The sequence below is a fragment of the Arachis ipaensis genome, chromosome B07 (assembly GCF_000816755.2).
Source record: "Arachis ipaensis cultivar K30076 chromosome B07, Araip1.1, whole genome shotgun sequence".
Lineage (NCBI taxonomy): Eukaryota > Viridiplantae > Streptophyta > Magnoliopsida > Fabales > Fabaceae > Arachis > Arachis ipaensis.
This window is the reverse complement of record NC_029791.2, coordinates 22,887,575-22,903,776: the sequence shown is the minus strand read 5'-3', so window position 1 is coordinate 22,903,776 and position 16,202 is coordinate 22,887,575. Positions and strand designations below refer to the sequence as shown.

The window sequence follows — 16,202 nt, the reverse complement described above, 5'->3', positions numbered from 1 at the left end:
CCAAAAATGCTAATGGGTTGGACCGTGCCTAAGTTGGGCCCAAGCCCAACATATATATAAGCTTAAATGAAGGCCATTCAGCCTCATTCTTCATTAAACAACACACACACCAGCAGCTGAAGTGAGGAGAAGAAGAGAGAAAAGTTACTATTCACATCCACATTCAATCGATCATATCTCGAGCTACGATGCTCTGATTCACGTGCCGTCAGTGGCTACGTGAAGCTCTCGCCGAGCCCGTCACTTTTAGCTAAGCCTTGTGGTAAGATTCTCGAAATTTCCTGCCCAGTTTCCTGCCCTAAGAATTTCTAGTTTTTGGGTTTTGTATTGAGTGAAATTTGGTGATTTTGGGTGTTTAGGTACACTCTAGCACCTAATTACTATTGGGTTTCTACCCAATCCACATTTGGTAAGGTGAACATACTTGATCTCTTGTGGTTTTGTGTATATATGAAACCCTATATTTGATTTATGGGATTTGTGTAATGTCTAGCTTGAATTGGTGTTGTGTGAAGTATATTGGGGACTTAAATTGCTTGAAAGTGGACTTGGTGGCTGGACTTGTTGATCTTGGTTGAGGATTTGGTGTTTTGTGCATAGGCCAAGGTATGGTTTCGGTTTCCTCCATGTAATATATAATATTTCTGGACACTTAGGCTAGTGACCCATAGGATAGGTTTGAATTATATTGGTTGTTGACTTGTTGAATGATGACGTATGATGATGTAATGATTTTGGCTATTTTAAGAATTGTGGTGTGGATGTTGATAAAATAATGTTAAATCTTGAGATTGAGGTTGAATGAGGTTAATAATGATGATTATTGGTGATATAATGATGATGGATGATTGTGTTGGTTGAGAAAAGGGTTTTAGTATGATATATTTGATAATTGAGGTTGAAGATTATGTAATGTGAGTGGAAAATTGTATGAATGGTGAATTTGTGGTGAAAATGGGTAAGTTATAAGGTAAATTGGAGTTTGCTATGGTTTTGATGTGATTTGGTTATGAATTTTAGGAATTTGAGAAAGTAGCGAACTTTGGTAAAAAAAAAACGGATTTTTGTAAACTTTGACGGATCATAACTTGAGCCTCAAAGCTTAAAAAATTGAATGAAACTTTTTTTAAATTAAAGATGGCTTTGAGAGCTTTAAATTGATATAAAGTTTGTAGAAAATAGATTTTGTAGGGGAAGTTATGATCATTCAAAGTTTGGTGTCAAAATTTGAATTCTGTAAATGCTGTAGAAATTGTGATTTCTGGTTTGTGTGCGCACGCACACCCTATGGATTTTTGAACCTGTGTGCACGCACACACGGGGATATGGCTACTGTTGGGAGCACTAGCATGCTCTGTGCACACACACAACCAACGAAGCTTTACAAGCTGTGCGCATGCACAAGTTGGAAGGTGTATTCTGTTGAGGGCGTTCGCACGCCTTGTGCGAGCGAACAGAATTGGAAAATTTTACTCCTGTGCACACGCACCCTCTATGCATACGCACACATCTTGAAAATCCTCCTGGGCATGCGCACACACACCCCTGTGTGTATGCACACCCCTGTGCGTACATACATTGCCCTGTTTTTCAATAAAAATCTTGTTTTTAACGATTTTACCTTCCCGGCAAGCTTGTAAACTTCTATGACACCTATCTAAGACTTTTTGGCTTGTTTTTGGATGTTAAAACATAGAGAAGATCCTAGGTGAATCCAATTCGGTAATTCTGGTAAAAAGTTAGTGAACGGAGGTTTAGGTTTTTGGAGTACTGAGGATGGTTTTGGTTGAGTGAGAAGGCGGCGTAAGGTATTGGTGATTATTGATAGGAAATTGTGAAAGTGGTGAACTGAGGAGTTCTGAATGATATTGTGAAAGTGGTGAACTATTGAGATCGGAATGAAAATTATGAAATGACAGTGGTTGAGATGAGTCTAGGACTCCGAATGCAATGATGAATTATTGATATACTGAAAAATGATTTTTCTGAAAACCACTGGATTACTGTTATATGCTGAGAATTATGAGACGCTATGCGCCTGTAAGGGACGGTGGTTAATCCCACCTGTTGAGGTTGCGGTGGGGAATAAGGACGGTAGTTAATCCCGCTTACGTTGAGATGTGAGGTCTGTGGCAAGAGTATCCCGCTCGCATCCCTTCGGATCACTAGAGTGTGCAGGCACAAAATCCTGGACGGTGTTCCGAGCACCATATCTCGGGGATTCCCATTATGATTCCGAAAGGCAACATCTCCATGGAGATGTGTCGGGTTGGCAGTTGAACCGACAATGTGATATCACAGCCAGTAGGACAGGCATTCATCATGTATATATTCTATTTGTTTGTTTGCTTTGCTGACTTGAAATTGCTTGCCTAATTATATAACATGCCTAATTGCCTATTTGAATTACTTGACATATATGCCTATACTTGTGTTTTACTTGCATTGTATTAACTGCGTATTCTACTGGGATTGAGGAGGTTCAGAAGGCGGTGGCGATGGGATCGCATGGAGGATATGTTGGTGAAGGCTGTGGGACAGCGGAGAACTGTTAGATTAGAAAATTCCTAAGTTAGATTACCCCTTTATCATTATGGTTTTAAGTGATGTTTTAATGTTTTAGTTATGCTTTAAGTTGAATCTTGTGATAGATATGAAGTTCTAGGATTGCCTCTGGCATCCCGGAGTCTTATATGTTACATCACTAGGCACTGTTACCATATTGAGAACCTCCGGTTCTCATATTATTTTTTAGATGCAGGTCGCAACCCACCTCGGTGAGTTGCTTTGGTGGTGACAGAGCGGAGGATCTCTATCTTGTTTTGAAGTCTTTTGAGTATTTTATTTAAGATCTCTCACTTTTGTATTTATTTTGCCGAGAGGCTCACTTTGAGAGAAAGTTAGTATAACCTATTTTATCTAAACTCTGTATATATATATAGCCGGCTTAAACTCCGCGAGCGGCGGCTAGATCCTTATAGCTATTATCCGTTGATATCTCTATATAGGTGTTGATATCTGTACGTTTATCTTGTGCCTCGTTTAGTGTAGCTTCGTGTGAACGTTTTGCATTTTTCAAACTCTGTTTTTGAGCGTTATTCTTTATCGGGCTTCTAGAATTATTATTTCTTCTATATATATTTATGTGTAAGCCTTAGGATTGTCGTGACCTCTGATTAACTTTTGCTTTACGGCATGAGGTAAGGTTTAGGGTAATTAGGGTGTTACAGGCACCCTCAAATCTGAACTTATCACTCCAAAAATCTAACCCTTATATTTTAATTTAAATTTTGCCTAACCCCAAATCTGAGCCTCATATTTGGGTTTTGTAATTAAAAAAATACTTCCATATTAAATTAAAATACCCAGCTTTTCTATGACTAATGATAACACAATAACAATTTTCATTACTAAATAATGAGCCTCAAAGGGTATGGTGTGCTAGAAGGCTCATTTTTTTTGTAATGAAAATTGTTGTTGTATTATCGTTAGCCATGAAAAGCTGGGTGTTTTAATTTAATATGGAGGTAATTTTTTTTAATTGCAAAAAGCAAATCTGAGGCTCAAATTTGGGGTCAGAAAAAATTTCAATTAAAATATGAGAGTTAAATTTCTAAAGTGATAAGTTCAGATTTGAGTGTGCACAAATTGAAGTATCCGATTTCATGTGAACAAAAACTAATCCTCTGAGTTCTTTGAATATGATTTCCACAATTGAGTAAAAATACTAACTTCCAATAACAAAATATAACACAACCATCCCTCCAATATTAAAATTTAAAAGTGACCCTTTGATGAATACTGAAGTTTTTAAAATTAACCAAGAAAATATAAAAAATAGAGGAAAGTGATGATGCTCGGCTTCTCTCTTGGCTTAGTCCATTTAACTTGCAATGTAGTTGTGAATTAGATAGCATAAATACTCAAATTTCATAGGGATTTTCAGTATTTACTCGAATTAGATATAAAATTATTCATGTCAATTCATTTAATTGCACTAAAATATATCCTTAAGATAATTAAAAAAATATATGTTAACAACTTGATATGGTATACAAAAATGTCTCCTACAAGAGACGGAGCTTAGTTCAGACAACAGGTGTAACACCCTAATATTCAAATCCTTATGCTCGAGTCATAAGTCAATGATATTACGGTGGTACGACTCTCAGGTGGATTTTTAATAAATAAATATAGGTAATTTCGAAAGGAGTATTAATCGAGAAGCCTGAAAATAGTAGAAATAAAATCGCGAAGACGTATCTCTCACGTTTCGACAACAAAAGATAAACCGTGAAGCCGAAAACGATATACGGACAAGGCATAGAGGAGATTAAGAGATAGATAACAGATAGATATATATAACATAAGTAAATAGCTACTAGTCACGACCCGCGAAGTTTAGGTCGGCTAGAGTACATTATGAAATTAGTTGACAACAGTATATCCTAATCTCTCCCGAAGGAAACATGAGAGCCTCTATAGGCAAATTCAAAGAGTTCAATACATAATATAAACTTTCCAAAACAAAGGTGGAGAGATTCTAATCAAAACACAAAGTAGAGGAAATAAAGATCTTCGCCGTCTCTCAGACGACCCACAACTCACTTCTGAGCACCTGGACCTGTATCTGAAAAACAAGAGATATATACGGAATGAGAACCCCGGGCCCATGGGTTCCCAGTACGGTAAAAGTGCCAAATAAATTCAATGTACTGCAACAAAAACTCACTAAGCATCCTAAACTTCTTCACCAATTATTCATCCTAGGTTCTCGCTAATCCATGAATAGGCAACTGTCATAAGGGAGTGCTAAATTCAATTCATGTTTCACATGTTTCCCAACTCGCTGACTCTTCCACGAATCAGACTCAAAATCATAAGCAAAACTATCACCAGTTGTTCTGCCTCAGCAGTTCTATATCAATACATCATCATGCAATCGCATCATCAATTCATCCCATCAAGAACAACCCTCACACCCACCGACACCAACATGAGGGGCCTCTCAGTTGTACAAACACAAGCAATACAAGCAAGTAATACACAAACATGATACAAGTAGAACAAGTAGCATATAGTCAGGTAACATGGCATATATGATGTAGAAATCCAAGACAAATGGCAAACCCAAACAATTCAAACATATGCAAATGATGAATGCCTGCCCTATGGCTGATGATATCATCTGTCGGTTATATAGCCAACCCGACATGTCCTGGTAGCTAACCATTGGACAGAAACACCCCTTGCGGAGCAAGTAGGTTTGAGCTACAACCCCCTTGCTACTGCCCGCTCAACCCAGAGCCAGTGAAATAATCACTACTGCGGCTACTACCCAGGCGGGTGTTTAAAAGCTCAACCTGGAGCGAGTGGATTCACCACTACTGCCGCTACTACCCAGGCGTCGCAATTTCTGACCTAGAGCAAGTGGGACGAACCACAACCCTTGCTACTACCCAGGTATCTCAAGCATTGGCTCGGAGCAAGTGGGACGAACCACAACCCTTGCTACTACCCAGGTATCTCAAGCATTGGCTCGGAGCAAGTGGGACGAACCACAACCCTTGCTACTACCCAGGTATCTCAAGCATTGGCTCGGAGCAAGTGGGACGAACCACAACCCTTGCTACTACCCAAGTATCACAAATAAACATTTATTCATAATCACCCTTCATTATTATCAATCCTCAGACAATGACCCGGAGCAAGCGGGATGAACCACGACCCTTGCTACTACCCAGGTATTACAAATACACATTTATTCAAAACCCCACGATTAAACTCGTTTATCATAATCCTCCTTTCCCGTCTCATACCCGGAGCAAGTGGACAACGCCACTACCTACTACACGGGGTCGCACATCACATTTCAATATTTTTTCATTATTATCCATTTAACATATTCATTCATTAATCATATATGCATTTATACTCAGCCATAAACAGTAATGGCTTTGCCATAACCCGGCAATAACTCAGCCATCCGGCTCATGGTCCAATCAAGAACGGGCCATTTATCAATAAATATAGCCCTCCGGCTCATGGCATACACGGTACTTCCACCGTCATCCTCCATATCTCATATAATCATCTTTGATCATCATTGATCATAACTTTTCCCCTTGCTTCACTCGCAAGTTACCACATCCCCTAGCTCATTGCTAGGCATATCAGAATGATTTAATACATAAGAGGTGAGATCGGAGGCTTAGAAGTATGAGATTTGGCTTTTAAAACTCAAAAATCAACTTTGGCATGAAAACAGGGCCACGCGTATGCGCACTCCACGCGCACGCGTGGATGGCCACAAAACTCATCGATGCGCAAGTGTCATACGCGCGGACGCACGTGTTGCAAAATAGCCAAACGACACGCAAGCGTCAACCACGCGTACGCGCGGGTGCTCTTGCGCCCCAGGCACAAAACTGGCACAACTCTCGGGAAAATAGCTGGGCATTTGGTGCAGCGCATCGACGCGCCCGCGCACACCACGCGCACGCGTGGATAGTGCCTTCTTGAAGAACGACGCGTATGCGCCAAGTGCGCCTACGCGTGGAGGGTCATTCTGCTAAAAATTTTCTAAGTTAAAAGCTGCAGAATTTACAGATTCAACCCCCAATCTTCCGACGGACCTAACTTTCTCATTTTAAATTATTTTTCACCCGTTCTTCAAACGGCATGGACATCCCGGATCCAATTTCATTTCTAAATAGATTTGGCACAAAACAGAGATCTGTAGTCCAAGTTATGTCCCGTCAAAGTATGCCCAAAAACCATATTTTCATACAAAACCACTAGGTGCCATTTTCAAAACAAGCCATTTTCAACTCTTTTCAAAATCAACCAAAACATGCCAATTTCAACCCTTTTTGAAATCAATCATTCACCCACAAATCAACCTTAATCATTCTCCAAGCATATATCACAACATACATATCTCTAATGCATCATCATACCATCAAGGCATCAATAATCATAATCACATATATGATCACATAATATATCTCAACCGAACCAAACATACCTCCTCTACATAATTTCATCCAAAATTACCAAATTCCACACTTCAACTTCTCAAACATTATTATTCAATAACCAACCTAATCATTCATATATTCATTATCTGAAATTCATCCAATCACTTGTGCCATCATACAATGCACACATCGACTTACCTTTCTTACCTCTTTCCGGCCTCCAGCCCAAAATTCACGGCCTCCGGCCTAATTTTCACAATTTAAATGCATAAACCACAAATCAATACTCATTACCCAGTACATTAAATTCTCAATACACCAAGCATACAAGGTCACACAATTCTCAACCCAATCATTAATTCACATTACATATCAACTATGCATATTAGCACCAACCATTTACACAATCCAAACTTAATCCTAGGGGCATCTAGCCTAGGAATTCTCATTACAACACACGGTACTTAAATGAAACTTAAACCGTACCTCTTGTAGCCAAACCAATTGAGCCTCTTCTTTGGAATTCTTCACCAACCTTAGCTCCAAGCCTTACCAAAGCTCCTCAAGCAATACCAATCTCCCAATTGTGCACCAACATCACCAAATACACTAACATAACCAATGTCACATATATACATCAACCTAGGGCTCATCAAAATGACAAATCACAAGGGTTTGAGCACTTCTTACCTCAGCCCATATGAAGTAGGGATAGAACCCACTTAGAATCCATGTTGGAGTATCCCTAAACACCCAAAATCACAAGATTTCAACACTAACTACCTAAAAACGTGTAACAGTGGGGAATTTCAAAAACTAGGCAGAGATGAATGAAATACTCACCACCAAACTTAGATAGAATTGTAGAAGATGAGAAGAGCAACGCGTGGCCGCAAACGGCTCGTCAATCGGAGCTTCGTAGCTCAAGTTATGGTGGTTTGAAAATCAAAGAGAGTTAGGTTTTCTCTCTTCTCTTCTCTCTTCTCAAATCAGCGCCCCAACCCTTCTTTTTAGGGTAAAATGAGCTGAAATGCTCACAACTAATGTTTATATATGTTAGGTCTTGGGCCCACTTAGGCCCGGTTCACTTATTTTTGCTCATTGGCCCAATTTTGGGCCGAAACCTTTAAGATTAGCGCTCTAAATCGCACTTTAAATATTTCTACCTTCCCTAATTATAATTCCTCATTTCTTAATCTTATTTACNNTTTGTCTATATAATTATTTATTTATTGTCATATTAGTAATAAACTTTAAAATAATTATATTTATAAATTTTATTTTAATATAAATATTATTATATAATTTTTATGTTACAATTTTTTGTCCCTCAAAAAATTTCTTCAAGCTCTGCCATTGGTCTCATGTATATTAAAATATAGTATACTTGTGTATATTTGTATGTATTGGTTTACGATTAAAATGTCAAATTTGTCTCTCAAAGATAATTTATTTTTTAAATTGGTCTCCGAACTTTTTTTTTTAATAAAATTCGTCCTTAAAAAATTTTAAGCTAGTCATATTAGTCATTTAGTCACTTCTATTACTAATAATAATGTCAAAATTTGTTGATATGACACGTTAAGTGATACCACACTGATAATAGCACATACTTAATAGTCCTAATTGGGTACTAACATGATAAGTTTATGCAATTAAATCAAATTATTTCCAAATTGAAGGAATTCCAAGGGATCTGTGATGCCCTCCAAAAGTTAAGATCTTCATCTGGAGGCTACCTTACAATGGGATTCTAGTCCAACGCATCTACGACAAATTCCAAAATGTAGAAGACTTGTGCTATAGATAAAGAGGAGAAGAAGAGACGGCTCTTCACTGTTTAGTGCTCTGCCCCCTTGCAAAACAGGCTTGGCAAATCTCCAACTTCGGTGCGGCGTCAATAGTCAATGACAATCAAGAACCATAGTGGTAGTGGTTGGAACTGGGTGAGCTTGTAACACGACGACTGCAAGAAAAGAAGGACCTGGCAATGACGGCGATGCTAGTCTGGGCAATTTGGCGAGGAGAAATATCAAAGTATTCAACGGAAAGGACATCACTGTATTCATTTTATCTGATGAAATGAATAATGACTAACTTTGAAAAAAAAATTACCAACTGGCAATTGGAATTAATTATTTATAATAGTTTAACTAAAATAAATTCAATATAACAATAAGTAAGGGCTAAATTGTGCATCAATAAAGCAGTTATCAAGCATTTCTAAAGATTAAAAAGATTATTACATAAACATGTTATAATAGGACTTGATGACGCGGTTGACTAACAAGAAATTTTGTTGTATCTTTTGTTAAGTTGAAATGTCAGTTTGCTAAGTTAATTAGACGACTTGAGTTCTTATATATATGGGGTGAACTTAATATTTTTCATTATTTAAATTTCTTTCATAGTCACATGGGTTTTTCGCATATTTGAAATTAAAAATTTTCTCATTTAGCTATTGAGATTTATTTATAAATAAAATTAAATAAGACATAAATATCAATTTGTTTTTTCAAATGAGTAACTTAAATAAATACGATACTTTTAAATTTTAAATAAGTGAAAATCCCTTAACTAAATACATACATATTTCCATCCAAGTACACCCTTGTAATTGTTTAAGTACTTACCAAAAAAAGTAAATAAAACAAATTAAACCTCTTCTTCCTTTCATTATTTAATTTTACCTCATGCTATAACAACAGAAGAGTTGTCTTCCCTACAAAAGTTATAAATATCTTTAATCAGTTTCATTTTTTACTATTTTGTATTTGTACATTGTTGCAAGTGATGGATTTTTAGCCAGTCTTACCTAGAATAAACAAAAAATGCCTTCAAATATAACTAATTTCATAAAAGAGAACTAACTAGAATACCAAACTAAGCATTTGTATTCTCTATAAAATGATGTCTCATCTTGTATGTATAACCATAGTTGATAATCAAGGAGCAAGCTAAAATGGTTGCAGTAGATATGAATATTTCTGTGAGAGCAGGAAGTTTCAATTACTTAGAAAAACATCCTGAGCGTAGAATATCAATTTTTCAAAACTCTTACATTGTTGCAATTACTCTCACTGCTGGTATTGGAGGTCTTTTATTCGGCTATGATACTGGTATGTATATATGCATTTGAGTTCAATTAGAGAGCTAATTTCAATAAGTTTTTTAATTCTAAATTTTAAACTCTGAATTTTAAACTCTTTACAAAATTCTAATATGAAACTCTAAATTTTCCAAAGATAAAGATTTAAAAAAAGAATTTTGCAATAAAAAATCAATTAATATTGACTACTTTATAATTTTTTTTAATATATTTTTCTTTTAGAAATATATACCCACACAATTGCTCATGTTTGTTTCTATTTGATCGATAAATGAATGCAGGTGTGATATCAGGTGCCCTCTTGTATATAAAAGAGGATTTCGAGCAGGTCAAGAATAGTTATTTTCTTCAGGTAATAAGCAAAAAGGTTTATTAAGTCACACACTTTGACTATAAAAAGTTTTTATTTTTGATAATTGAGGAAAGACTTTTAACATTGAAAAAAATTAAGCATTTATTAAAATAAGGTGGCTACTTCTATAATTGCAATCTTTTAGATCTTTTAATCAAACATGACAAATCATCTAATAATTTACGATATCATCTTCACATGACCTTAAAATTAAGAATAAGACACCCACTAAGACTTAACAATGCTAGGCTTTTTGGGATTGATTGAAAATTATGAAAAAGGCAAGGAAAAGAAGAAGAAGAATTCAGTAACCTATACATGAATGTTAGTTTTGGTCTTAGGTGCATAATATGATATCTATTGTTATGGCGTCTACACAGTAACTTTAATTTTGGTAAAGTATTGTAAACTTTAAAATAATATTTTTTATTATCAAATAATACTTTTAAATTTGATAGCCACCGTAGTCATCATAATAATAACCATAGACTTTACTTTTTATTTTTATGTTTTATATATTTGTGTGTATTTATGTGTTCATATTTGCAGGAACTTATTGTTGCTATGGCCTTGGTTGGTGCAATATTTGGTGCTACCATTGGCGGTTACATTAATGATGCTTTAGGGCGTAAGATGGCTATTGTAGTGGCAGATTTTTGTTTTGCCGTAGGATCACTTATTATGGCCATTGCACCAAATCCTTATGTTATTATAATAGGCCGTTTTTTGGTTGGCCTTGGTGTTGGTGCGGCTTCCGTTACTGCTCCAGTTTATATTGCAGAAATATCACCATCTGAAATAAGAGGAGGATTAGTTGGCTTCAATGCTCTTATGATTACCGGTGGACAATTTCTGTCATTTGTCATCAATTATGGCTTGACAAAGGTAAGCATACATAATTTGCTAACCACCACTAGATTGTTAATAACAAGGGTAACAACAATAATAACAGTTTTTCTTATTAAATACTCAATCATAATTTTATAATATCTAATTAAATCTGTTAGAGATATAATTATTTATGTATTTTTCTTTAAACTTAAATTCTTAGGCGAAGTAATTTTACAATATGGTATCATAGTTTCTTTAACTTAAAGGTCTAGAATTCAAACCTTTTTAACTCCAAAAGAAAGAATTTAATATAAGACAAACAAAAAGAGAAAAATGACCTATATATGCAAAAATTAAGGTAAACACATCATAAATTTTTGAGAAGAAGAATGTGTTAGAGATATAATCATTCATACACCTCCTCTTATCAATTTAAGTTTTTGGTAAAAATAGTTTCCTAATAAAATCATTTTTTGCATGTAGGTCCCGGGTACGTGGCGTTGGATGCTCGGGGTTGCAGGCTCTCCTGCAGTGGTCCAATTAGTTTTTATGATCTTCCTCCCTGAATCCCCAAGATGGCTCTATTTTAAGGTAAAACCTATACATGTCAATACATGTAAAACATGTTTTAAATGCATTGTTATTCTTCTTGTATGTGAATTTTTTTTTCTTTCACCTACAGAATAAGAAAGAAGCAGCCGCTAATGTTCTATCCAAGATTTACCCATCACCTCGTTTAGAAGATGAGATTGAGATTCTAGAATTTCACTTGGAGAAAGAACAGAAAAATAAGGTCAAAGTTAACTACAGTGATGTGTTCAAGCTAAAAGAAATTAGAGTTGCATTTATATGTGGGGCTGGACTTCAAGCATTCCAGCAATTTACCGGTATTAGCATTGTCTTGTATTATAGTCCAATAATCATCCAATTAGCTGGGTTTAAATCAAACGATGCTGCATTGTTCTTGTCCCTTATTGTTTCTGGCTTGAATGCCGGTGGCACAATTCTTGGAATCTATCTTATTGACGCTTCAGGCCGCAAAAAGCTCACTCTTGGTAGCTTATCAGGTGTGGCTATAGCCTTAACCATCCTCTCTATGGCATGCTTTATTATAGGACATGGCAATGCCAGTCAAGTATATGCGTGGCTTGCGATTGTTGGTTTAGCTTTGTATATCATATTCTTTGCTCCTGGTATGGGTCCTGTGCCATGGGCAGTGAACTCGGAGATTTATCCTGAAGAGTATAGAGGAATATGTGGTGGCATGTCTGCAACTGTGAATTGGATTTGTAGTGTTATAATGTCTATTAGTTTTCTTTCAGTAGTTGATGCCATAGGGCTTGGTGGGAGTTTCATGATTCTCTTGGGAGTCACTATGGTTGCAATTGTTTTTGTGATCATCTACATGCCAGAGACAAAAGGATTGACCTTTGAAGAAGTTTCAAACATTTGGAAGGAAAAAGCCTACGGAAAAGACAAAAATGACATAAGTCTGGTTGAGAAAACAAATACATGATTTTGTTTTTAGTAATTACTATTGATAACTCTTTTTCATTCGATGTATTGTTATTTGTTGATTAACAATGATTGTTTATTGATCATTTTATGTGTACACAAAATGAGTCACTATATTGTTAGAAAATTATAATGTTTAATTTATTTATGGGCAATACATATAATCAGTTATAATCACATTAGCTATTTCATATTATATGAATTATATATAGTTAATATCTTTTTTGTTATAAATGTTAAATAGAATAAATCATTATTACTTTTGATTTGGGTTTAAACGAGAGCAAAATCAAATATTCTATTTTACTTGGGCCCTTAGGGTTTAATGGAAACCAATATCTAACTATAAATAGAACTCTAAGATTTTGGTTCCTACATACCAAAATCACTTTGCAGCCATTGCTCCATCAGAGAGTTGTTATTTAGCCTAAAATAAGGATCTAGTAGACTTTAGTTGAGGAAGATCAAATATTCACACATTAAGATTAAGAACAACAAATCAAGATGGTGATCGTGAATGTAGGTACGCTTCCACTGTCAGATATCTTTCTTAAAGATTTAACATAGATGATCTTGGGATTAAGAATCCTAGAATTCCAACATATATATCATGGACCCTTATAATTTTTATTATATTATTGTAAACAAATTTGATTATTGATCTGTTGCAAGTTTGATTATTCTATTATAATAGATTTAAGTGTTGTCAATATCATATAACTGTCATAACCACTATAATAATCTCCATTGTAAACTCTACTTACATTCGTTATTGACTCATAATTTAATGTATTGTCCTATGTGATCTATAAGGCTGCGTTTGATTATGAGAACAGGCCATGTTTAATTATGAGAATATAATAAGATAAGATACTAGGAACAGGGACACACAAATTAGTGTTGTATTTTGTTTGGTTATATACTAGCACAATTTATAAAAGTCTAATTTAATCTTATTTTTTTCATAATTTGGAAAGAAAATATAATTATAAAAATATAATTATGAAAAAGTAATATGAATAATGAAATAAAAAATGAAAAATAAGTTGTGTCTTTTGTTAGTATCCATGTATCCTTCTTGTCGATAGGAAGGACAAAATACACTAATTCAATATTTCTAGACACAATATCTCTGTTCATGTCTTATCTGTCAAATATAATTTTGTGTTTTAGTATCCATACCTATAAATAAAAGTAGCCTAAGGATTTAAAGCAATGATTTTTTTTGGAGGGGGGGGGAGGGGACGGGGTTTGCATGGGCCTTCAATTTTAGGTTTTCTTTATGTTATAAGGATTGCTAATAAAAACAAAAATAGTTTATTCCTTATCAACTTAAATATTAATCACACTTTATATATTTTGCAAAATCAAGGCTAGTTAATCTTCTCAAATAATAGAGCAATTAAACTTATCCAATGAAATATCTACCTTAATTACTTAAGTTTGAATTAAATAGCAAAATATTTTTTTTACAACAATACTTTTTTGACAATCTAAAAAAACTCTCTTTAATAATTAAGAGTATATTTTAAAAATATCACCTTAAAATGCTCGTATGATTTAAAGTTGCAATTGTTGAGGGAGAAGAAAGACTAGTTTTATGGAGATAAAAAAAAAAAGAGATAATTACCAATTTGATACCCAAAAAATTTAGGTGGTGAGAAAATGATATTTGAAAAATGTTATTAACAAAAAAATTTCAAAATAATTTTAAATTGTGATATGCGTGCCTATAACCATTGGAGCTCATCTTTAATGAATATAATGTAGAGGTAGCAACTGAATTTTAATAATCTGACAACCTCTAATAAAGATAATTACTGATATATTATTTTTAATTAATTAAATTAAAAGCCAAATTGAAAATTACTAATCTCCAATACAATTGGCCCTTTTTCTAAACTCTAATTGGTAGTTAACGGAAAAAAATGAAAGTTTTTTCGAGACATTTCCTTTTTACATAATCAACACATATTTCCATTAGAGAGTGATGTATTGTTAGGATAAATTTAATTGAGAGATGGGAGAGAGGAATATATGGAAACACAAAGAAAAGAGGGGTTGGTCTAATGTTAAAAAACAAAATGATCGCATTTTGATTTTTCAGAGGGTTCTATTACTCTTTATTTTGCAAACTATTTTAAGTGACATTTATATCAGACATATTAGTTGGATACTATTTTGTATTCCATTATAGGATAAATTTGTCCAATACCTTTGATGGGTATGGACCAATACGATATCTTAGAACGATTGGTGAATGCTTTATTCTTTAAATAAATAGTTAGTAATCGAAATATGCATTTATTTTCAAATAATCAAACCTGTATAGATGAATAATAAAATTTTTTAGAAGTGGTATAATAATTTTAATACATAATTCACAAGTGTAGTATAAGTTTTTTTATTTAATATCTTAACAAGTTTCTGTAATTAAATTTATTAATTTTCATTCTCTCTTTTAATTGATTAACAATAATATTACTAATTAAGAATACATAAGTACAAATGTTCTCTTGAATTTTTTTTGAACAAATTTAACGATAGATATTAAATACATAAAAGTTATTTTTTTAAAAAATATTTTACTATTATATTTTCGAAGACAATTATGTACCAAATTCATAATATTTATTATTAGTTTAGTATTTTTTAATATTGATCTAAAAAAGTACCATATTTGATTAACTATTTAAATAGTATTACTTTTGAATTTTTCTTATCCAAAAATAATAAATTCGATATAAAACTTTAAGCAATATATACTAGAAAATAAAATCAAGAGAGACGGTTTTTTTTTTAAAAGAATAAATAGGTTCTTGACCTTTTAAAACGGTGACAAATACATTCCTTACAAAAAATTAAATATAAAATCGTCCTTGAGTTTGGAAAATGGGAGACAAATACATCCCTTCATCTATTTACCTCTTTAAGTGCAAATGGAAGTCACTGATATGGCACTTATGTGCTTGTAACGGTCCTACGTGTCCGTTATGAAGAATTAATGTCATCTACCCAAAAGATAGGAGGACAATTAGGTCCATGACTTAGAAAATAACATCGTTTTGGGAGCTACTCTAACTTTTTAAAACAAAGGGAAACTACATTGCAATGCTAGTATTATCGTTGGTAATATAGTTTGTTTGGGTTTAGGATTGTGTTCCATGACCAACAAATAAGCTTCCTCGAGCACGCAACGAGTCCTGCTGCTCTTTGCTGTTCGTTGTGTGCAACTTAGAGACAAGAAAGATGACATTAGTATTCTAAACCCTAAACTCTAAATCTTTTGCCCTTCAAAGTCTATGGTTTTCATATTCTACCCTCATTCACCTTCTGCATATTTAGGTTCATCTATGGGGTGATCAAAATAAATATAGAAGTCGTTATTATCTTGGTTTCTCACCTTATTCTCACA

At 34.2% G+C, this 16,202-nt stretch overlaps 1 protein-coding gene across 1 annotated transcript; it reads left to right on the top strand.

Moving 5' to 3' along the window:
* On the top strand, nucleotides 9,954–12,804 carry LOC107607032 (inositol transporter 1-like). The gene is made up of 5 exons (XM_016309021.2): nucleotides 9,954–10,099; nucleotides 10,371–10,441; nucleotides 10,991–11,326; nucleotides 11,756–11,863; nucleotides 11,955–12,804. Exons 1-5 carry the CDS (start codon nucleotides 9,958–9,960, stop codon nucleotides 12,786–12,788), a joined length of 1,491 nt encoding a protein of 496 aa, XP_016164507.2. The 5' UTR covers nucleotides 9,954–9,957; the 3' UTR covers nucleotides 12,789–12,804.